The sequence below is a fragment of the Rhinatrema bivittatum genome, chromosome 4 (assembly GCF_901001135.1).
Source record: "Rhinatrema bivittatum chromosome 4, aRhiBiv1.1, whole genome shotgun sequence".
Classification (NCBI taxonomy): Eukaryota; Metazoa; Chordata; class Amphibia; order Gymnophiona; family Rhinatrematidae; genus Rhinatrema; species Rhinatrema bivittatum.
Window position 1 is genome coordinate 279,299,924 of NC_042618.1, and position 24,437 is coordinate 279,324,360.

A 24,437-nucleotide genomic window follows, 5' to 3' on the forward strand; every position below is an offset into this window, starting at 1 on the left:
TTTTGAAATTCTTAAGCAGTTTTTTGGTTTGGCTTATTTAAATATGATTGGTTATATCTTTTTATTGTTTTAATCTTTTGCATGAATATATCTTTTAAGATAGCGAAAAGAACATTGTTTTGTAAGCACTGCATAGACGCTAATTTTTGGCGGCAAAATTAATCGCGTTTATATGCAAGTAGAAGGACTTTTATTTCTTTTACAACATGTTTTAGCATAATTTATTAAATTTGCACCCTGTTTTATATGTTTTTGGAAGTATTACAATAACATCACTTTTGAAGCTGTCTGCTTTTAAAAGTGGCGTGTTTTGAAAATTGATCCAAGTGCCATCTGTTGCTGAGTGACACTTCTTCATGCTGCATGCGAGCTCTGAATCTATTTAAGCCAATTCAAGTGGCTTTTAAGGTATTCATTTTCCTTTATTAAAGTTTTACACTGTGTTGTTATAAGAGGTAGTTATAACCATTCACACACATTGTTCACTAATTTATTTATTATTTTTTCATTTTTATCTGTTTCACCTCTTTTTTCTTTAATATTTTAATATTTTTTTATTTTTATTTTTGTATATACGATACAGTGGTGTTTTTAGGTGGTCTATAGGTACACACTATTTTTTTTCGTGCATTGCCCGTGTAGATATCTTAATGTTTCCTTGGAAAGGTATAAGGAAACCGTGATGAAAGCCTAAGGCTAATTTGTTTGCCTTTTGTTGATTAGGATAAATATTCTGCCATGGTTGCATGGCTTCCAAACTTATGGGTGAAGGAGCTTTTTCAAACGGACCCGATAGAGATAGCTTTTGGCTTACTCCCCGCGGCCAATTTCTTTGGGCATTTTGATAACGGGTGAGGTAAAGCGCAATCCGTACATAAGTATTTATATTTGCAGTCGGGAAAAGTACAGCCTGTCTTGTTATACCTCCAGCATGTACTATCCATGCCCCCCCACATTCATGTAAAGCCCTCCCGTTCCTTGTGTACCACTACTCTGTATAGATAGGAAATAATATCCCCTGCTTAGCAAGGGGGAATACTAACGCCTGAGCAACATGAGCCCTGAGTGCACGCCACCCATGGCGGAGCCCACATGGCGAAAACACCAGCAAAAATCCAGGCCGGTGTCAGGCCCCCATGCGAGGCCACACAGCGAAAGAAAAGGAAGGAGGAAAGAGGAGAAAAAAAAGGAAACACCGGCCAAATATTCGAGCGAGCGCCCGGCCCACCGTGTTTTTTTTTTTGTGGTGCGTAAAGAGCGCGATGCGGGGATGCCATAGATAAAATTTGTGTGACGGGTACGCAGCCTCCTACCAGTAGGGTCAAGCGAACTGCTGTCGCCGCAACTCTATATGTCCCAGACGCCACCCCCGAATGCAGAAAATCCCGAACGCTATCGCCTCAGAGGGAAAATTTAAAAACGAGGGGTTTTTTTTTTCTGCATGCACAGCCAGCGTCAGTAACTACTAGACCATGCCTCCAGAGCAAAAACAAGCCAGCGCCGGGACAAATGGGAACGGGAGGCGAGCCAGATATGAGGAGGACTCGAACCGCTGGGGCCTGGAGAGCTACAAATAATTATTTCTATCTATATATATATATTTTTTTTTTTACATCTTCATAAATATAGTACCCACCTGAGATTCAAGGCCCCGAAAGCAACTGCTGAAGCACCGAACAACAAAGAGAGGGAACGGGGGGAACTTCTTTCACCCGTCATCTTTCGCTCGTGCGATCCGAAAAGGGATCGCTTGCTGTGTGTCCCGTCCCTTTAACTGGGTATGGACGTCATAGGCGGACGCCAATGGCGCACCCAATGATGTCGTGCCCCCGGGGCGGGGCCAAGGGGATGCTGCGGCCGCGCTGGTATGTGCCGGGCAAAGGGGGGTGGGGAGGGGTTTGTTGGGCCGGTCGACCCCTATTGAGCCTCCCCTACTCCCTCTGTCCTCCGGTCACCATCCTTGGGCGGGCTGCCATCAAGAGTGGGCTCCGGGCCCACCTATGTAGTTACACGATGTTAAGTTTCATGTTAGGAGTTAACACTCAGGAAAAATATCTAGGTGTCATAGTGGACAATACATTGAAATTATCAGCTCAGTGTGCTGTGGAGGTCAAAAAGTAAACAATGTTAGAAATTATTAGGAAGGGAATGGTGAATAAAACAGAAAATGCCATAAAAGTCTCTGTGTTGCTCCATGGTGAGACTACACCTTGAGTACTGTGTTCAATTCCAGTTACCGCATCTCAAAAAAAAAAGATATAGATGTACTGGAGAAGGTACAGAGAAGGGCGACAAAAATGATATAGGGGATGAACAGCTCCTCTGAGGAAAGGCTAGAGATTTAGGGCTGTTCAGCTTAAAGAAAAAATGGCTGAGAGGGCATGAGATGGAGTTCTACAAAATCGTGAAAAGATTTGAATGGGTAAATGTGAATAGGTTTGCTGTTTCAGATAATAGGACTAGGGTGCACGCCATGAAGTTATCAAGTAGCACATTTAAAACAAGTCGGAGGGAATTACTTCATAGCACTCAATTAAGCTCTGGAATTTGTTGCCAGAGGATGTGGTTAAGGCAGTTTGCTAAGCGGTGGTTAAAAAAAAGGTTTGAACAAATTCCTGGAGGAAAAGTCCATAAACTGCTATTAACCAAGTTGACTTATGGAATTAGCCACTGCTTACTACCAGCATTAGTAGCATGGGATCTATTTAATGTTTGGGTACTTGCCAGGTACTTGTACCCTGGATTGGCCACTGCATGAGACAGGATGCTGGCCTTGATGTATCTTCAGTCTGACCCAGTAGGCAGCATTTTATGTTCTTAACACATTGAATGTGTTTTTCAGCATCTTTGGTGAGCATAGGTTGAAGATAATGTCCAAGTATAGATACTATTGGATTATAAATACTAACAAAAAATAGCCAGTTATTTTTCTTTGTGCCAAAGCAGATTTTTTCTAGATATTTGAGTGGCATGTTCAATTTCTGTTTATGAATTTGGTAGAGTGGCCCATGCTAGATTGAAGGCATTACTGAGAAACAAAATTGTAGATTACTGATTTCTAAGCATAGCAGGGATGGTATCTGAAATCTGATTAAACAATAGCTAGTTTGTTCCAAAGCAAACATCAAAGATGCATCTCCTGTTTCTCTGTAATGTCTTCAATCCAGCATGGCCACTCTACCAAATTAAACAAAAATGAACATGCCAATCAAATATCTAGAAAATATCTGCTTGAGTTGATATCTGTGATGGTTAGATCAGGGGGCAATGTAGTGTCTGCAGGGAAGACCTGGCTGAAAAAACTGAAAGTATTAAGGTTCAAGTCGAAAGGGTAGCAGTACCTTGTTCCATATTTTTGGTGCATAACAGCTGAAGGCACAAAGTCAAGTGCAGGACAGTCTGACAATAGTTGGTGTCATTTTGGAGGGCCAGAGATCTCTTATGGGTGTGTAAGAGAAAAGTTGGTAGAGGTGCTTCTTCATTCAGCAATTATAAGTGAAGCAGAGTTTTTAATGTTATCCTGCTTTTGACTGAGCCAGTGCAATTGACTGTGTATTGGTTTTATATGGTTGGTTGGTTGCTTTGACTCCAACTAAAATCCTAGTGGCAGTACTTTGAAGGAGCTGGAGACCATTCATAATGTATTGCATGATTCCATTAAACAGGAAGTTACTGCATGGGCTACAGTGGCGAGATTGTGTTCAGCTAGGTAGTAATGCAATTGGTGGATCTGGCACAAGTACATAAAGGAAATCCTTGCCATCTTCATGTGAGATTCCATGGCGAAGTATTCGTTGAGCTGAACCTCTAAGCTTTAAAACGACTCCTTGGGCTGTAACAGGGTACCTGAAAGGGAAAGTAATGATCACAGGGGGTGACCCTGCTGGTTGTGCCAAAGGAGTTTTGGTTTAGAAGTGCTCAGCTTGAGTTTGTTGACAATAAGCTTTTGGCCTACTGCTGTAAGATAATTGAGGCTTACAATGGAAGCAATTAAGTCAGACCCCATTTTGATACACAATTGGATGTTGTCAGCAAATAGGTTAAAAGATTGGATAAAGTCACAAATAGGACAGATGTAAATATTGAATACCTCAGGGATCAGTCGGGGAGCGGACTGATCCCTGAGGTACTCCCAAGGTGAGATCTCTAGGTTGGATATTTTATTGGCCCAAGTACATTATAAAAAAGTAATACCACCAAAGAAAAAAAACCACAAAGGTGAAAAACATGTAAACCAAAAACAAGCATATCCACCTAACAAAAGCACATTCATTAAAAGAAAAAAAAAAGAAAGAATCATCATACAATGCATAACTCATTATGAAAAAACCATTCAAGAGTGTGCAGGTACTTATAATCATCAATGTCTTTCTGAAGTATTTTTAGATAAATTGCATATAAAAAAATATCAATGTCCATATCCAATAAAAACCTTCAGATGATACACTCCCATTTATCAAGAAATTATATGCAAGAAACCTTTCAATATTGGTAAATTATCATGCCATGTAACAAAAACGCCTCTGTCTGTAAAAGGTATGTGCCAATTGCTTAGTTCTTCTATATAATACTATTGGTGATGGCCAAGAGGACAGATTCCATAATATGGCCTTTTCTGAAGCCAGATTAGTGGTGGTGTAAGATATTGTATTCTTCCAGGCAGTCTAGGAGTTGGAGATAAGTCACTCTTTCCACCATCTTGGACAAGGTAGGAAGGCTAGTGGCTGGATAATAGTTATTATTTTTGGTTTGGAGTCAGACTTCTTTAGGATCAGTTTGCTGATTGTTTTAAGTAAAGAAAGTAAGTAATCATGGGATAATGTTTATTACAGTATATTGTTTACCCAGGGAGTTAGGTCTTCCTTCAGGTTACAGATTAATCTTTGGGGCGGTGGGATAGAATCTAATGGGCTCACAGATTGGCTGATTCTATAGGTTGGGGGGGGGGGAGAATATCCTGAAGTGAGATAAAGGGATATAGTCTAGAGAGGGGCGTAGTAGAAATGAATCTTCTGAGATGTGTAGTGATTATATTCTTGAAGTGATTTCAGTCAGGGATATGAGAAGCAGAGGTGAGAACGAAGGCACTGAAAGAGGAACGAATTGCTTGGATTTTTTTCAGTGAAAAATTGAGCAAAGTCATCAGCTGTATGATCTCCTGTGTTGGTAAGAGTAGTAAGGTTTTTGTACCAATTGAAAATATTTGTCTGGATGATTCATGGATAGTTTTAGTTTGGAGATGTAGTCTCTTTGCTTTATATTTTCTGGAGCGTTCTTTGCAGTGATGAAAGTTGTGTTTAGTTTTCACGATCCCTGCTCAACTTGTTGGGATTGTTTAAGGAGAAGACTACCTTTGGGAATCTAGTGGTATTGGGTTTGAGAGGGACTAGCTGAGGAGAATTCATTGTTCTATTGCTGAACTAGTAGATCTTGTAGGTTTGTGGAAGCAGGGATTGTTGATATGTTGATAAGTTTGCTTAATCTTTTACATGTAACAGAGGATTGGTTTCTAGTGGAAGGTTGAGGAATTTGTTTCTGGATTAGTATGGTGATCTGGAATAGGTTGTGGTCTGACTATGGGGACCACAGATATTTAGTTTGGGTTAAGTTTAACACTTGATGAATGAAAGATTAGGTCAAGGGAATGGCCAAGTTTGTGAGAGGGAACCTTGATTGGCTGAGCCAAGCCAAATATATTCATTTTGTGTTGGAAGGAGGTGGTAAGCCTTTGAGGGGAGTTTCTGCATCATGCTTGGTCTCCTAGTACCAATAGATTGTGGGTAGTAGTGGCAATGTCATATAGGAATTCATATAGTTTGAGAGAGTTAAGGTCATTATCTAGTGGGCAGTGGAGATACGAACAATTTTGGATCCCTCACTGATCTCAGAATTTAATTACTCGGCAGTCTGATTTTCCCATTTGCTTGACAGTAACTAATTTGAGAGCCAATGAGTGAGTATAAATGATCGGCACTCCTCCTTGGCCATGAGTCGGAGGTAAGATATATATAATAGCCAAGTGGGCAGAATTGCATGAGGCTGAGAGTGTCACCTTCACCTATCCAAGTCTCCTGTGACACATAGGATATATGGAGCTTAAACTCTTCTATTAGGTCAAGGAAGTGGTGGGACATGTTCACAGAATGTTTATTGAGGAGACCAAGTTGTAAAAGAGAAGAGGTGATTTCAATATCTTGGACAAATATACTGGATTTAAGGGAGATGGCATGAAGATTGAATATATGTGATTGAGTGGGTGGGATGTTTTCCTATCCCAAATGACCTGTATGAATTGGGTGGATTTGTTGAAGCAGATGGTAATTAGTAGATGGTTGCTCTATCTCACTTCAGAATAGGGTTAGGTAACTAGAGTCAATGGAGAGGGCTATGTGATTTTTTTAAAAATCATCTTCTTGCTAGTTGGAGGAAGAATTTATCCTGGTGTGAATGTAATTTATTCAATTGCAATTTATTTACACTGATTGTAATCTGCCTTGAGGCAACTCTTGGTAAAGGTAGAATATCAAATGTCTATAAATACTCACCTCTGTTTCCTTCTCACTAGAAGATCTCCTACAAAATAAATAGTATTATTGTTTTATGCAAATATTCTAGAACACTATACATAAGCTTTATCATTTGAGAAAAAAATAGAAAAATAAAAGGTGCTTACGTGTCATTTTGACCAAACTTGACCATTTTGCAGCTTGGAAGAGGGGCAGGGCAAGTGGAATATCCTAATAATGAAAACCACAAATAACGTGTTCATTAAAAAAAAAAAAACACCCTCAAAAAGAGAAAAAAAGCCAACTCCTTCCAGCTTCTTCATTTAGAACCGAAGAACAAAGTCACAGTTCAAAATACCAGAGGTTATAGAACAAGGGGTTGCACTATGGCGCGCTAAGAAAGTAGACTAAAGAGTGACACAAGAAAATATTGCTTAAGAGAAAGAAGGGTGGATGCATGGCACAGTCTGCCAATGAATATAGAGGAGGTAAAACAGTGACAGAATTTAAGCAACCATGGAATAAACAGAGAACCCTTAATTCAGAAGGAAAGCCCGATATCAACTAGTGTCTATGGCATTGCAACAGGAAATAATTTGGCAGACTAGATGGGCCAATGGCTTACATAAGTACATAAAATATGCTATACTGGATCAGACCAAGGGTCCATCAAGCCCAGAATCCTGTTTCCAATCCAAGTCACAAATACCTGGCAAGTACCCAAACATTAGATAGATAGAAACATAGAAATGACGGCAGAAGAAGACCAAACGGCCCATCCAGTCTCCCCAGCAAGCTTTCACACTTATTTTTCTCATACTTATCTGTTACTCTAACCGCTGAGGTCAAGGCCTTTATTGGTAACTTTTTGGTTCTAATTTCCTTCCACCCCCGCCACTGATGTAGAGAGCAGTGCTGGAGCTGCAAAGTGAAGTATCAAGCCTAATTGGTTAGGGGTAGTAACCGCAATAAGCAAGCTACTCCCACACTTATTGTTTACCCAGCCTGTGTAATTTAGCCCTTGTTGGTTGTTGTCTGAATATAAATCCTCTTTTCTTCATACCCCCTGCCATTGAAGCAGTGAGCTGCGCTGTATATATATTCAAAGTGTAGTATCAGGCTTAATTGGTTTGGGGTAGTAACCCCCGCAACAAGCAAGCTACTCCCACACTTATTTGTGAATGCAAATCCTTTTTCCCACATTTCCTCTTGCCGTTGAAGCATAGAGCAAAGTTGGAGTCGCATTAACCGTGTGTATGTTTATTGAATAAGGGTATTAATCACCAGGTAGTAGCCGACATTCCCGCAAGCCTCCCCCGTGCCTCTTCTCTTCATTCACATCCTCAAGACTTTATGGATCCATAGTGTTTATCCCATGCCCCTTTGAAATCCTTCACAGTTTTGGTCTTCACCACTTCCTCCGGAAGTGCGTTCCAGGCATCCACCACTCTCTCCTTGAAGAAATACTTCCTGACATTGGTTCTTAGTCTTCCTCCCTGGAGTTTTAAATTGTGACCTCTGGTGTGCTGATTTTTTTCCAATGGAAAAGGTTTGTCGTTGACTTTGGATCATTAAAACCTTTCAAGTATCTGAAAGTCTGTATCATATCACCCCTGCTCCTTCTTTCCCTCCAGGGTATACATATTTAGGTTCTTCAGTTTCTCTTCAGAAGTCATTTGATGAAGACCATCCACCTTTGTGGTCCACCGTCTCTGGACCGCCTCCATCCTGTCTCTGTCCCTTCGGAGATACAGTCTCCAGAACTGAGCACAGTACTCCAAGTGAGACCTCACCAAGGACCTGTACAAGGGGATAATCACTTCATTATTACCGCCATAGCAGTTTATCGATTCATCCTCTAGGAAATGATCCAAACTTTTTTTAAACCCAGTTACACTAACTGCTGTAACCATATCCTCTGGCAATGAATTCCAGAGCTTAACTATGCACTGAGTGAAAAAGAATTTTCTTCAGTTTGTTTTAAATGAGCTACTTGCTAACTTCATGGAGTGCCCCCTGGTCCTTCTATTATCTGAGAGCGTAAATAACCAATTTACATTAACTTGCTCAAGTCCTTTCATGATTTTGTAGACTATCATATCCCCCCTCTGTTGTCTCTTCTCCAAACTGAACAGCCCTAACTTCTTTAGCCTTTCCCTCATAAGGCAAATGTTCCATGCCCCTTATTTTGGTTGCCCTTCTCTGCATTTTCTCCAGAACAGCTATATCGTTTTTCAGATGCGGTGACCAGAAATGCATACAGTCTTCAAGGTATGGTCTCACCATGGAGCGATTTTCCATTCCCTTCTTAATAATTCCTAACTGTTTGCTTTTTGATCACCACAGCATACTGGGCCAACGATTTCAATGTATTATCCACTATGACGCCTAGATCTCTTTCCTGGGTGGTAACTCCTAATATGGAACCTAACATCATGTAACTATAGCAAGGGTTATTTTTCCCTTTATGTATCATTTTGCACTTGTCCACATTAAATTTCATCTGCCATTTGGAATCTTCCAGTCTTGCAAGATCCTCCTGCAATTCATCACAATCAGCTTGAGATTTAACTACTCTGCATAATTTATGTCATCCACAAATTTGATCACCTTACTCATTGTACCCTTTTCCAGATCATTTATAAATATATTAAAAAGCACGAGTCCAAGTACAGATCCCTGAGGCACTCCACTGTTTACTTTTTCCACTGTGAAAACTGACCATTTAATCCTACTCTATTTCCTGACTTTTATCCAACTTGCAATCCACAAAAGGACATCACCTCCTATCCCATGACTTTTTAGTTTTCTTAGAAGCCTCTCATGTGGGACTTTGTTGAACACCTTCTGAAAATCCAAATACACCACATCTACCAGTTCACCTTTGCCCATGTGTTTATTCACCCCTTCAAAAAATGTAGGAGATTTGTAAGGCAAGACTTCCCTTGGATAAATCCATGCTGGCTGTGTCGCCTCAAACCGTGTCTATCTAAATGCTTTATGATTTTATTCTTTATAGCAGTTTCCACAATTTTTCCCAGCACTGAACTCAGGCTCACCTGTCTACAGTTTCCCGGATCATCCCTGATCCCTTTTTAAACAGAGGTTGCATTGGCAATCTTCAGGTACATCGGATGATTTTAATGATAGGTTCCAATTTTTACTAATAGGTCTGAAATTTTATTTTTTTAGTTCTTTCAGAACTCTGGGGTGTATACCATCCAGTCCAAGTGATTTACTACTCTTCAGTTTGTCAATCAGGCCTACCATATCTTCCAGGTTCGCTGTGATTTGGTTGAGTTGATCTGAATCATCACCCATGCAAACCTTCTCTGGAATGGGTCTCTTTCTAATATCCTCTTCAGTAAATACTTAAGCAAAGAAATCATTTAATCTTTCCACGTTGGCCTTATCTTCTCTAAGTGCCCCTTTAAACCCTTGATCACCCAAATGGTCTAACTGACTCTCTCGCAGGCTTTCTGCTTTGGATAATTTTAAAAAGTTTTTATTGTGAGATTTTGCCTCTATGGCCATCTTCTTTTCAAATTATCTCTTAGCCTGTCTTATCAATGTCTTACATTTAACTTACCAATGCTTAAGCTTTATCCTATTTTCTTCTGATGGATCCTTCTTCCAATTTTTGAATGAATATCTTCTAGCTAAAATAGGCTCTTTCACCTCACCTTTTAACCATGCTGGTTAAGTGTTTTGCCTTACTTCCACTTTTCTTAATGCATGGAATACAATTGGTCTGTGCTTCTAGGATGGTATTTTTTATTAATTTTATTATTAATTTTATTAATTTGCTTTTTTAACAGTGTCCACACCTGATGCACACTTTTTACCGTTGTAGCTGCACCTTTCAGGTTCTTTTTTTTTTTTTTTTAACAACTATTTTTCTCATTTTGTCAATGTTTCCCTTTTGAAAGTTCAGCTCTAGAACCATGGATTTATAAACTGTCCCCCTTCCAGTCATTTATTCAAATTTGATCATATTATGATCACTGTTGCCAAGCAGCCCCGCCACTGTTACCTCTCTAACCAAATCCTGCACTACACTGAGAATTAGATCTAAAATTACTCTCTCGTCAACTCCTGAACCTATTGTTCCATAAAACTGTCTTTTATTCCATCCAGGAACTTTATAAGAACATAAGAACATAAGAAAATGCCATACTGAGTCAGACCAAGGGTCCATCAAGCCCAGCATCCTGCTTCCAACAGTGGCCAATCCAGGCCACAAGAACCTGGCAAGTACCCAAAAACTAAGTCTATTCCATGTTACCATTGCTAATGGCAGTGGCTATTCTCTAGGTGAACTTAATAGCAGGTAATGGACTTCTCCTCCAAGAACTTATCCAATCCTTATCTCTCTAGCATGCCCAGATGTTTCACTTACCAAGTCAATATTGAGGTAATTGGAATTTCCTATTATTACTGCACTACCAGTTTGGTTAGGTTCCCTAATTTCTCTTAGCATTTCAAAGTCAATCTCATCCTTTCGGCCAGCTGGCCGGTAGTATACTCCTATCACTATTCTCTTCCCCAACACACAAGGGATTTCTACCCATAAAGATTTGATTGTACATTTAGTTTCATGCAGGACCTTTATTTTGTTGGACTAAATGCCATCCCAGACATAAAGCACCACCCCACCACCAAGATGGTCCTCTCTGTCACTGCAATATAATTTGTACCCCAGTATAGCACTATTCCATTGTTTATCCTCTTTCCACAATGTTTCTGATGCCAATTAAGTCTGTGTCATCATTCACTGCTAATTCTACCGTACGGCAAAATGGCGCCGGCCGTACGGCAACACGATTCGAATGCAGGAGGTCGTTCCCGGACTCCCGCTGGACTTTTGGCAAGTCTTGTGGGGGTCAGGAGGCCCCCCAAGCTGGCCAAAAGTCCCTGGGGGTCCAGCGGGGGTCCGGGAGCGATCTCCTACGCTCGTGATGTCGGGGGACAGGAACCAAAATGGCGCCGGCGCTACCTTTGCCCTGTCATATGACAGGGCAAAGGTAGCGCCGGTGCCATTTTTCTATCAACGCACCCGTGGCCCGAGAGTGGAAGATCACAACGGGACCCCCCCCCCCCCACTGGACCCCAGGTAATTTAAGATATTTAGGGGGGGGGGGTTCGGGAGGGTGGGGGATTTATTTTAAAGGGTCGGGGTGGGTTTTAGGGATGTTTTAGTGTGCTGGTTTTCCTGCCCTCCCCGATTTACGATTTACACGATATTTAAAAAAACAAAACCGCGACGATTTGATTCCCTCCCCCCCCAGCCGAAATCGATCGTTAAGACGATCGATCACCCGATACACATCTCTATTATGTACATATAGTTGGGGTTTTTTCCCCCCCAATTATATGCATCATTTTGAACTTGGCCACAATAAATTTAATCTGCCATTCAGATGCCTAGTTCACCATTCTCACACGATCCTCTTGAAATTTCTGAGTTTTAACTACGTTGGATATTTTTGTGGCACCTACAACTGTAGGTCCCTCATTTCGGAACATTACCCTAGACTAGGGGTGCTACGGGTCTGAGTTCAGATCCAGAGGGGGAGGAAGATTTCTCTTCTGCAGCCCCTGGCACTGTCTATCACTATCTCAGTGACCACTCTGTATCAAAAAGTCAAAACTCCAACTGTAATTCATCAAAAATACAAGTCTCGAGTAAATGGCTCAAAGGTCTACAACCTGCTCTTCACCTAATCCAGCGCTTCTCAACCGGTGTGTCGCCAAGCACTGGCAGGTGTGTCACTTCCTCCCGGTCTCTCCCGCTGCTCTTATTTTTTTTTAATTTTTATATACCGATGTTCCTGTATAGAATACATATCGCACCAGTTTACAGAGAACTGAACTGTCGCCTCAGGGGCAGATACATTGAAACAAGGTTGAAATTAAACTTAGAGAACAAGTGGAATGCAATTCAAAACATGATTAGTTAAAATAAAGTACAAATCAAAACATATTTACAATAGGATTGCTGGACCAGCTACTGTAAGGCTCGAGTCATCAGCTCTTAGCTCTCAGGGAACGCTTGGCTAAATAGCCAAGTCTTTAGCTTCTTTTTGAATGCTAAGAGGCAGGGTTCTTGTCGGAGGTCCGGAGGGAGCGAGTTCCAAAGTGAGGGACCAGCTGTGGAAAGTGCACATTTCCTAAGTGAGGTTTTGGCCAGCTGGGTGTGTAGCATATCCTTATACGCTCTTCTGATGGGTCACTTGGTGATGTGCTGCTGAAGTTGGAAAGTTAGGTTGAGGGGGGAGATGTTGTGTAAGGCCTTATAGATCATCATGAGGGCTTTGAAGAGTATCCTGAATTTAATTGGCAGCCAGTGAAGGTTCTGGAGGATAGGGGTGATGTGTTCCCTTTTGTTAGAGTTTGTGAGGATCCTGGCCGTCGCGTTCTGGACCATCTGAAGAGGTTTGATTGTGCTAGCCGGTAGGCCCAGAAGGAGTGAGTTGCAGTAGTCCAGTTTCAGGAGGATGATAGATTGTAGTACCAGGTGGAAATCTCGGAAGTGGAGAAGTGGTTTTAATTTTTTTAATACTTGCAATTTAAAGAAGCATTCCTTGGTGGTGGTGTTTACGAATTTGCTTAGGTTGAGTTGGTTGTCTAGTAGCACACCAAGGTCTCTTACATGCATTGTGTGGTTGATAGATGTGAAGGACAGTTGGGAAGAGATAGGGGGGTTAAGCGCAATGCAGTTGTCTGGGGCTATTAGAAGGATTTCGGTTTTGTTGGTGTTAAGGACGAGGTTGAGGCTAGTGAGTAGGTTGTTGATTGCAGTAAGGCAGCTATTCCAATGAGACCATGTTTTGTGGAGAGATTCAGCTATGGGAATGAGGATCTGTATGTCATCCGCGTATAAGAAGTGAGTTAGCTTGAGGTTGGTTAGTAGATGGCAGAGTGGGAGGAGGTAGATATTGAATAGTGTGGGTGACAGGGATGATCCTTGGGGTACTCCCAGATTTGATCTGATTGGGTGTGACTCTTTGTTGTTGATCCTGACTTTGTAGAACCTGTTTTCAAGGAATGATTTGAACCAACTGAACACCGATCCTGTGATGCCGATATCTGCTAGATGCTGTAGAAGGGAGGTGTGGTTCACGGTGTCGAACGCTGCAGAGAGGTCCAGAAGTGCAAGTAGGAATGGTTGACCTTTTTCCAGGTTAAGGAGGATGGTATCCGAGAGTGAGGCTAGTAGTGATTCGGTGTTCAGGGCCTTTCGGAAACCGAATTGATTTGGGGTGAGGATGTCATTTTCTTCTAAGTATTCAGATAGTTGTCTGTTTACTATCTTCTCCATGAGTTTGGCGATCATTGGAAGGTTAGCTATGGGGCGGTAGTTGGCTGGGTCTGAGGGTGGCAGGTTGGGTTTTTTTTAGGAGAGGCTTGAGCATTGCAAGCTTGAGTTCGTCTGGGATCAGACCTTGAGACAGTGAGCAGTTAATGATGTCTGCTACTGGTTTGGCGATGATGTTTTGGATGGAGAAAAGCAGGTTGGACGGTATATGATCTAAAGGATGAAACGAAGGTTTCAGCTTCTTCAGGATGTTTTCTATTTCTAATGCAGATGTCAACTCGAAGGTTGCAAGGGTAGCTGGGGTTGAATTTTGTTGCTGGAGGGTTGAGTGCGTGAGTTGGGGACCAGTGGGGGATAAGAAAATAGGATGAGGAGAGGGCCCCTTGAGGGGTGCGACGAGGGAGGTTATTTTTTTCTCGAAGTAGTCCGCCAGTTCATTGGCCTTGTTGGTAGCTTGGTCGCCTGGGATGAGGGGAGTAGCAGGTTTTGTGAGGGCTGAAACATAGGAAAACAATGCTCTGGAGTCAAAGATAAAGTGGTGGATCTTTTTAGAGAAGAATTCTTTCTTGGTCCTGTTGATGACATTTCTGTAGGCATTTAGGCAGGTTTTGTAGGCCGAGAGAGTTGTTGTGGAAGGGTTTTTACGCCACCTGTGTTCTTTACATCTGAGCTCCTGTTTGAGCGACTTCAGCTCGGGGGTGAACCAGGGTTTCCTGTTGTCCTTATCCGGACGGAGTGTTTTCGTGGTCATGGGGCACACTTGATCTGCGACTTTGTTGGTGATGTTGATCCAAGAAGTAGTGGCAGTGTTGACGTCCGAGAGGTCAAGATGAACTAGATTCTTGGAGAGATGCGAGCTGAGGAGTTCTCCGGAGCAGGGTTTCCTGACAGATACTGAGGTTAAATGGGTTGCTTGGGGAGGGTGCTCCTTGATCTTTAGAACTGTGGTGATGATTTGGTGGTCCATCCAAGGGACTAGTGAGCATGTTGGGTTGGTGTGGGGCGATATTAGTTTATGAAAATCAGGTCTAACGTGTGACCTGCTTTGTGAGTAGGGTTGTTGACGATTTGTTTGAATCCCATGTGGCTGAGTGTGGTGAGAGGGTTTCACAATTTGTAGAGCGTGGTTGAGCGTCAACATGCAGGTTGAAGTCTCCCATCAAGATGGCTGGTTTTTCGGTATTGAGGTGTTTTGCAGTGAGTTCGATGATGGGGGAGAGGTCTGCTTCAAGAATTCCTGGAGAGGCGTAGATTAGTCCAATTTGGAGGTGTTTTGATTTAAAGAGGGCAAATTCCAGGTTGGCTGAGGCATTAGTGAACTGTAGGGTAAGGCCTAACCCTTTTTTGGCTGCCAGGAACAGCCCTCCTCCTCTTTTTTTGAGCCTGGGAAGAGAGAGGAGGTCTTAGTCCTGAGTAGGAAGCTGATTTATTAATACTGTGTCTGTGGTTTTTAACCAGGTTTCTGTGATAGCACAGATGTCTGGTTTAGTTTCTGACAGGAAGTCGTTGAGTATGTGCGTTTTCCTGGTGATGGATTGCACATTGAATAAGGTCAGTGAGAATAATGCCAGGCCGAGAATTTGAGTGACTGGGGAAGTCATGATGGGAATGAGCCTCTGTTGGCGATTGAGTGAGTGAGTATAGGGTTTCGGGAGTCTCGTCAAGTGGTTGAAAATTATGGGAATGGTGAAGGGACGCATCCTGGCTAGAGAAGAGCGAGGAGAGTCAGGCAGATAGAGTAGGGGTGGTTGGGGAGGTGCCGGTGGCTGTGGTGGGAGGCTGGGCGCAGTTCCTTACTTGATTGTTGGCTTGCGAGGGGATACCGGAGTGTGAATCTGGAGCAACTGAGATAGGTTGTTGGGAGATAGAGGTAACAGATGAATGTTGAGCTAAATGTGTAGGAAGAGGCTTCTCTCGGGGCTGCACGAAGGGGCACACAAAGGGGCCTGCTCCTTTGTCGCGCTCCTTCGGCGCCGCGAAGGATTTAAAGGCCAATCGGGGCCTTTTTCTTCCTTCCCTGCTGCTGTTGCCACCGGGCTATCAGTACGTTCAAGCCCAGTGGGAACGGCAGCGGTGGTAGAAGAAGCAGTGGCACCTACGGCTGGCCTTTTCTTCTTCCCGCGCCCCCCCCCCCCGTGACCCGGAACAGGAAGTGATACGCGGTGCGCGGAAAGGAGAAAGAGCCGTGCCACGTGGAAAAATAGCAGCGGCGGCAGCAGCAGCCCCCGAGCAATCGAAGCAGCCGGTAATCGGGAAAGGAAACAGCAGTATGAGCCTTCCGCAGCTGATGGGATTCTTCTTTCTTGGCCTGCGGGGGCTGGAGGAGGAGGCTGCTGCAGCTACCATTTGTGCTCAGGAGGAGGGATGGGGGGTGAGTGTGAGAGAGAGAGAGAGAGAAGCAGCCAGCCAGCCTATGTGTGATTGAGAGCATGTGTGTGATTGAGAGAAACTGGTCAGAGAGCTGATGTGTGTATATGTGAGAGACAATGAAAATGACTGCTCAGGGAGGTGACTGATGTGTGTGTGTGTGTGAGAGAGAGAAAAAGCATGGAAGTGAGAAATCTGGGTATGTGAGAAAGCATGGGCGTAAGAAGCCTGGTGTTGGTGGGGGGGGGGGGGGGTGTGAAAGAAAGTATGGGAGTGAGAAGCCTGATTACGTGAGAGAGACCATGGGAGTGGGAAGCTTGTGTGTGTGTGTGTGCATGCATGAGAGAGATGAGAGAGAGAGACTGGTTGGTAAGGTGACGGTGTGTGTGAGAGAAAGACTGGTGTGTGTGAATGTGAGAGAAAGAATGTGATTCAGGGAATGAGAAGCCTGTGCATGTGGAGAGTGTTTTTTGTTTTTTTTTTTCTTTATTTATGATTTTAATTCACAAAATAAAATCAGAAATACTTTTCTATAATGTTCATACAATGAAAATTATTTTTGAGGAAGAAAGGTTACCATAATTACAACTCCAAATTCTAACAAACATACCAATTAATCACCTTCTTCCAATTACCAAACAAATCTGGGGAGCTGCTATAAACACAGAAGTGTGTCGACATATCATTAAGACCCAACAGTGTCCTGACTAGAATTCCTATCTCCTTCCTCCTGAGCCCTCTGCCCTTCTAAGAATTTTTCTAAATCCTGTGGCTCATAATATATATACTTTTTATCCTTCACCCACATTATGCATTTACATGGAAACCTTATGATGGTACGGATCCCAAAAGTTTTAGCAAGATTTGCCAATACAATGAACTTTTTTCTCCTAGTTTGAGTTTCTCTAGCTATATCTGGATAGATCCATATCTTCTGGCCCAGGTAGAGAGAGGTTCTATTTAACATAAACAATTTTAGAATTTTATCTCTGTCTTCTGACAGAGAGAATTTTACCACCAGGGTACCCCTACTCTCTACCTGGGCACTAAGAGATGTCTCTAGCAATTCTGTAACATTCAAAGTTGTTTCCTGATATTCTTGATTTACATTTACATTCCTACTTTGGTTACTCTGTCCTATAAAATACGCATTGGATATTGAAGGTAAATTTTCTGATGTTATTGAAAGAACATTCATAAAATAATTTTTCAATTGTTCTTTAGATGATATTAATCTACACTTAGGAAAATTGACTATTCTAAGATTTTGGTAGCGGACCACATTTTCCAAAGTTTCCACTTTCTTAGCCATTACACTTTCTCCCTTAATGATGTTAACCTGTACATTTTTAATTGAATTTAGTTCTTCCTCCACTTTTACCAGTGTAACACTGTTATTAGTAACCAAAGGATTAATATTTAATATAGCATTCTGCATCTCTTTTATGTTGACATTTAGATTGGCAATATTTACTTGTAAAGCAGTTATAGCTTGCCACAACATTTCTAAGGAAACTTTCTTAGGGTTTACAGGTTTTGCAATTGGGGTTGAGGATAGAAAAAAGTTCCCTTCAAATTCTTGTCTGTCAGTGTTCCCATGATTTGGAGAAGGAATATTCTCTCCAGGAACTTTTGTTCTCCCGTCGGTTCCATTTACTTTTTCACCGACTTTGTGCTCGCCCCTTTGAGATGTATCAGCTGCTTCTTCAAGCTCGCTCTCTTGTACTGTGTTAATACCTAGAGCCTCCTCATTTGGGCCCACTACTACAAATGACTTCCGTATGTTATGTGAGCCAGACTCCAAGGCATTGACAGTAGTCTGGGGGGGAGGCGGTACTGATGGGGCCCCTGGACTTAGACTGACTTCGCCTGATAGAGGAGATACTTGCTCCTTATCTACCTCTATAATAGGCCTCTCAGGGGTTAAATTTGCCGACTGTGAGTAAAATCCCCGTTATCACTGATTGAGTAGGGTTGGGTCTCGCAGGTATTGAGGACTCCTGCTTGACCTTTCCCTTTCTTTTAGTATGCGGCATTATGCTAGCCAAAAAGTGTTAAAGTCAATGAATCTGGGGAGCTGCTGAGCAGAGAGGAGAGAGAGGAGTAACCTGCTGCTGGCGCCTTGACGGTCTGTTTTTACCATCTGATACCCCTCGGAACAGCTGCGGGCTCTAGACCCGGAAGGAGGACGCCCAGTGACGTCCGCAGCCTGCGCCTGCCTTTAAAACGAATTGCAGACGCTGGAAAACCCCGGGAGCTGCTGAGCGGAGAGGAGAGAGAGGAGTAACCTGCTGCTGGCGCCTTGACGGTCTGTTTTTACCATCTGATACCCCTCGGAACAGCTGCGGGCTCTAGACCCGGAAGGAGGACGCCCAGTGACGTCAGCAGCCTGCGCCTGCCTTTAAAACGAACTGCAGACGGCGCGTCGTCGCCGTCGGCACGCTGCCTAAGCCGCGCGCTCCGTAAGGGGCGCACGGCTTGGATCGGCTTAGGCCGGCGAAGGCGAAGAAGGCGCCCAGGACTTTATTCCCACGATATCGGAACCTCTTGAGCCTCTTCAGCTGAAAATTGCCTTGCTACTGAAGAGTGAGTAACCCCAGATTCATGGAGAGTGTTAATTGCCATTAGAAGCAGCTTAATTGTGCTGCTCCAATAAGACACAGAGGTCCAACTTTAATACAAACCAATTTGTTTATTTAATATTAAAAGCCAATCTTCTGAGACCTCTGGGAGACAGAGAGGGAGCTATTTATTTTTCAAAGCTCTGCCTGCCTGTCTCTCCATTTGTAAGTGAGTGCTGACTTTTATAGATAAAACATACAATGATCCCTAATAGAACTGCATAGAGCAGTGGTTCTCAACCCTGTCCTGGGGACCCCCGCAGCCAGTCGGGTTTTCAGGATATCCACAATGAATATGCATGAGAGAAAATGTGCATGTTATGGAGGCAGTGTATGCAAATTTTCTCTCATGCATATTCATTGTGGATATCCTGAAAACCCGACTGGCTGGGGGGGTCCCCAGGACAGGGTTGAGAACCACTGGCATAGAGTATCAGGTACCACGTGTCATGTGTCCAAATCAGACAACCTATGTCTAAGCTTCCCTGGTCCCGCCTCCCATATTGAGATCCAATTAGGCATAACGAAGACCCACGTGTCTGCTGATTAATTTCAGTTGGCCAAATGTCTGATGATTAGGCCTTTGTTCTGTCACTCGTTCCAGTCCTTTTGATCAGACTCCTAACCTCATGGGGATATCAAGTTACACTGGGCCTCTTCAGTCGAAACAGGATTCTGTGAGAACATAGCTTGGTCTATATGTTTGTTGTGACCTCATGACCCTTCATCATATCTGGCTAGGTCTGAATTCATTACAGATGTCTCCCAGTAGCCATTCAAACTCATGTCAGTCTGAGTTCCTTGTATGCCAGACATTTGAGTAAGGCTGAGGCACCAAAGGATTCTGGGTACGTGAACTAAAGTCCTGAGCCAAAGTCTTCATGTTAGACTGCCCATATATCATTAGCGAGCATGGAAATGAGAGAGAGACTGGTGTGTGTATAACAGAGAGAAAGTGATTATGGGAGTGAGAAACCTGGGTGTGTGTGAGACACAGCATGGGAGGGAGAAGCCTGTATATCTGAAAGAACATGGGAGTGGGAAGCCTGTGTGTGTGTGTATGCATGAGAGAGATCAGGTGACGTGTGTGTGTGTGTGTGTGTGTGTGTGTGTGTGAGTGTGTGAGAGAGAGAGAGAGAGAAAAGCATGGAAATGAGAAATCTGGGTATGTGAGAAAGCATGGGCATAAGAAGCCTGGTGTTGGGGGGGGGGGGGGGGGGGGGGTTTGAGTGTGTGTGTGAAAGAAAGCATGGGAGTGAGAAGCCTGATTATGTGAGAGAGAGCATGGGAGTGAGAAACCTGGGTGTGTGTGAGACACAGCATGGGAGGGAGAAGCCTGTATATCTGAAAGAGAACATGGGAGTGGGAAGCGTGTGTGTGTGTGAAAAAAAAAGTGATTATGGGAATGAGAAGCCTGTGCATGTGGAAAGAACAAGCATGGGAGTGTGAGACTGGTGAGTGTGTGTGTGTGTTTGTGTGAGACAGAGAAAGTGATTATGAGCGTGAGAAGCCCGTATATGTAAGTAGAACACGGGAGTGGGAAGCTTTATTTTTCTTGATTGACTGCCATTTTAATCTACCTTATAAATGGGCTCTGACAGACGGCCCGCAAATGCGCAGTAGAGAGCAGCTCTACCGCACAAGTGCAGGCGAGCACGTTGGTCAGAGCAGAGCGTGCCCGAAAAAAAAAAATGGCGCTGGGGCCGCAGGAGCGGCGGCGGCGGTGAGAAGCAGGAGCGGCGGTGGCGGCAAGAAGCAGGAGTGGCGGCAGCGACGAAACAAAATGGCGCTGGGGCCGCAGGAGCGGCGGCGATAAGCAGGAGTGGGAGGAGCAGGAGTATGAGGAGCAGGAGTGGGAGGAGCAGTAGTGGCGCAGCATGCGCGCGGGACGGACCCCCCCCCCCCCCCCCGGAGATCTTCCGTCTGCCGGTTGTGGATGATCTGAAAGGGGAGGGGATTGAGAGAGGGGGAGTGACTGAGGAGAGGGAGGAGAGAGTGAGGGGAGGAGAGAGTGGGGGGGGAGAGGGAGGAGGGGAAGGAAGGGGAGAGGGGGGAGAGGAGAGAGTGGGGGGAAGGAAGGGGAGAGGAAGGAAGAGGGGAGGGAGAGGGGGGAGAGGAAGGAAGAGGGGAGGGAGAGGGAGGAGGGGGAAGGAAGGGGAGAGGGGGGAGAGGAAGGAAGAGGGGAGGGAGAGGGAGGAGGGGGAAGGAAGGGGAGAGGGGTGAGAGGAAGGAAGAGGGGAGGGAGAGGGGAGAGGGAGGAAGAGGGGAGGGAGGAGGGAGAATGAGGGGGAGGGAGTGGGAAGGAAATGGACCATAAAAAATTTTTTTTAAATGTAGCCCGTTGTTATGGGCTTAACGGCTAGTTATTTAATAATATGTGATGTCTGCTTTTTTGAAATATTTTATTGGTGTTTGGAGAATGTTTAATAGTTTTTATGAGTTTTTGTTGGATGTTATTCTGTTCAAAGCTGTTTTGAAACATTTATTCTGCTTATTAGTATAGTTTTACAATTATGTCTGTGTCGGGATCTATAGCTGCTTGCTAGTTCTGTTTTCCTAATAAGAAGTGTATTCGTTTTTAGCGCCTGATTTAATATTTGTGGTGTTTCCTTTTCATAGATAGGTTTGCTCCTGTTTGAGTGTATTTCCATAATACAGGTGTAACTGTATTGGTTTATGTGCATTACTACAGATCCTGGGAGTATGTTAGGTCGGTTCTGTGTCTGTTACAGAGATGAGATATTTTACTAGCATGTAAGTGTTTATATCAGTCTTATTTGTTGTGTTTTCTCAAGAGGACATGCATTGGTGTTAAATTGCTATCTTTTCATAAGTAGGGCTATTGAGCCTGAAAGTAGGAGTTTGAGTTGCTGTTACTGAGATGACACCAGAACCAGAATATCTTTTTTGTAGGGTGAGTTGTATGGGGAATGTCATAATTCTGCTTTACATCCATTATTCCATTATTGTGGGTCAGGGGAGTTCCCATGGATGCAAATGTTGAGATTACTTACCTGATAATCTCATTTTACTTAATGTAGACAGATGGACTCAGAACAAGTGGGTATAGTGTGCTCGTGCTAGCAGTTGGAGACGGATCTGACGTCAGCACAGGTACATATACCCCCACAGGAAGTGAAGCAACTCAGTAATCTTCCTTGCAAAAGCTGTTATGGATATATGTGTACTGACGATCAATGAAATAGTGAAACAGGATTCCCCTGACCAATTGATAGGAGCTGGAGACCGCCAGCATTCCCAACCGGAAGGCGTCAACACCTGGCAAAGGGGACGCTCTTATGTAAGAAAATGACATGGCTTTCCTTGAATCGGTGAACCCCATGTATACCGGCAGCCGGGCGGGATGCTGAGTCCATCTGTCTACACTAAGGAAAACGAGATTATCAGGTAAGTAATCTCAACATTTCCTAGCGTGTAGCCAGATGGACTCAGAACAAGTGGGATGTACAAAAGCTTTACTCCCGGACTGGGCGGGAGGCTGCCTGAGGACCGCGTAGGACTGCCCTCGCAAATGCTGTATCCTCCCTGGCCTGGACATCCAGACGGTAGAACCTGGAGAAGGTATGGAGGGAGGACCATGTCGCCGCTTTACATATTTCTGCAGGCGACAGCATCCTAGATTCTGCCCAAGATGCTGCTTGGCTCTGGTAGAATGAGCCTTGACTTGTAGAGGCGGTGACTTCCCGGCCTCTACGTAGGCCGCTCTGATAACTTCTTTAATCTAGCGGGCGATGGTGGGCCGAGAGGCCGCTTCTCCTTGTTTCTTCCCACTGTGCAGGACGAACAGATGGTCCGTCTTTCGTACGGCTTCTGTCATTTCCAGATATCTGGGCAGCAATCTGCCGATGTCGAGATGGCGTAGCAAACGCCCTTCTTCAGATTTCTTCAGACCCGTCGTGGTTGGCAAGGATATGGTCTGGTTGAGGTGAAATTGTGAGACTACCTTAGGCAAGAAGGATGGAACCGTGCGAAGATGGATAGCCTCTGGAGTGATTCTAAGAAAGGGATCATGGCAGGACAGTGCTTGTAGCTCTGAGATGCGGCGTGTGGAACACACAGCCAGCAAGAACACCATCTTCAAAGTTAGCGAACGGAGAGACAGGCCCCGAAGGGGTCTGAAGGTGGATCCCGCGAGGAAATCCAAAACTATGTTGAGGTTCCACAGAGGCACTGGCCACTTCAGTGGCAGACGGATGTGCTTGACTCCTTTCAGGAAGTGGGAAACATCTGGGTGCATGGCAATGGTCTTGCCGTCCCTCCTTGGACCGTAGCAAGACAACGCAGCCACCTGAACCTTGATGGAGCTGAGGGAGAGACCCTTCTGAAGCCCATCCTGCAGGAAATCCAGAACAATAGGGATTGTGGTCGCGTGTGGGTTGGTGCCCTGAGTGTCGCACCAAGCTTCAAATACCCTCCAGATTCTTACGTAGGTAAGGGATGTGGAAAACTTGCGAGCTCGGAGGAGTGTATCTATCACCGGCTCCGAGTAACCTCTTTTCTTCAGTCTAGCCCTCTCAATGGCCAGACCGTAAGAGAGAATTGAGCCGGATCCTTGTGGAGGATGGGACCTTGACGTAGCAGGTCCCTGAGAGGAGGCAGGGGAAGGGGCTTCCCTGCCAGTAGTCTTCTCATGTCTGCGTACCAGGGTCTTCTTGGCCAGTCTGGTGCAACTAGAAGAACTAGGCCCTTGTGCTTCTGAATCTTGTGTATAAGGGTGCCCAGCAGGGGCCACGGAGGAAAGGCGTATAGCAGAGTCCCTGGAGGCCATGGCTGAACCAGGGCGTCGATCCCGTGAGAGAACGGATCTCGCTTGCGGCTGAAGTATCTGGGTACTTGAGCATTAGACCTGTCCGCTAATAGGTCCATGTCCGGAATCCCCCACTGATCCATAAGCATCTGGAAGGCTGTGGGGGACAGCTGCCATTCTCCCGGATTTAGGCTTTCCCTGCTGAGGAAGTCTGCCGCGGTGTTGTCCCTTCCGGCAATGTGGACGGCGGAGATGTCCTGGAGATTCGCCTCTGCCCAAGCCATCAGCGGGGCTATCTCTAGGGATACCTGTCGGCTTCTGGTTCCGCCCTGACGGTTGATGCATGCCACCGTGGTGGCGTTGTCGGACATCACTCTGACTGCTCTGTTCCTCAGTCTGTGAGCAAATTGCAGGCAGGCTAACCAGACTGCCCGTGCCTCTAGACGGTTGATGTTCCACACTGACTCTTTTCTGTTCCACCGCCCTTGTGCGGTGAGTTCTTCGCAGTGTGCTCCCCAACCGCTCAGGCTGGCATCTATGGTGAGCCGAATCCACGTGGGGGAGGACATCTTCGACCCCCTGCTCATGTGGTTGGCCTGCAACCACCACCGTAACTGGGTCCGCACTCTGGCTGGCAGAGGTAGATGCACGGAGTAATTCCGGAAGCGGGGGCTCCAGCGAGACAGCAGGGAGCGTTGTAGAAGTCTCATATGGGCCCTTGCCCAGGGTACCACTTCCAGGGTGGATGCCATGAGGCCGAGTACCTGCAGATAATCCCAAGCTATGGGCCGGCTGGCTCCCATCAAGGACCGGAGACGCGTTTGAAGTTTTAACCTTCTCTTCGTGGTGAGACTGAC

At 44.6% G+C, this 24,437-nt stretch overlaps 1 protein-coding gene across 5 annotated transcripts in view; it reads right to left on the bottom strand.

Annotated features, from left to right (window-relative positions):
• The window catches only part of LOC115090703 (lymphoid-restricted membrane protein-like), a 1,037,620-nt gene that overhangs the window by 407,270 nt on the left and 605,913 nt on the right, over window positions 1-24,437 (bottom strand). For all 5 annotated transcript variants that reach the window (XM_029600146.1, XM_029600141.1, XM_029600144.1 and 2 more), the window contains exons 19-20: window positions 6,674-6,737; window positions 6,546-6,573 (exon numbers count right to left, since the gene is read on the bottom strand). In XM_029600146.1, the coding sequence (XP_029456006.1) occupies window positions 6,546-6,573; window positions 6,674-6,737 (92 nt within the window). The remainder of the gene's footprint in view (window positions 1-6,545; window positions 6,574-6,673; window positions 6,738-24,437) is intronic.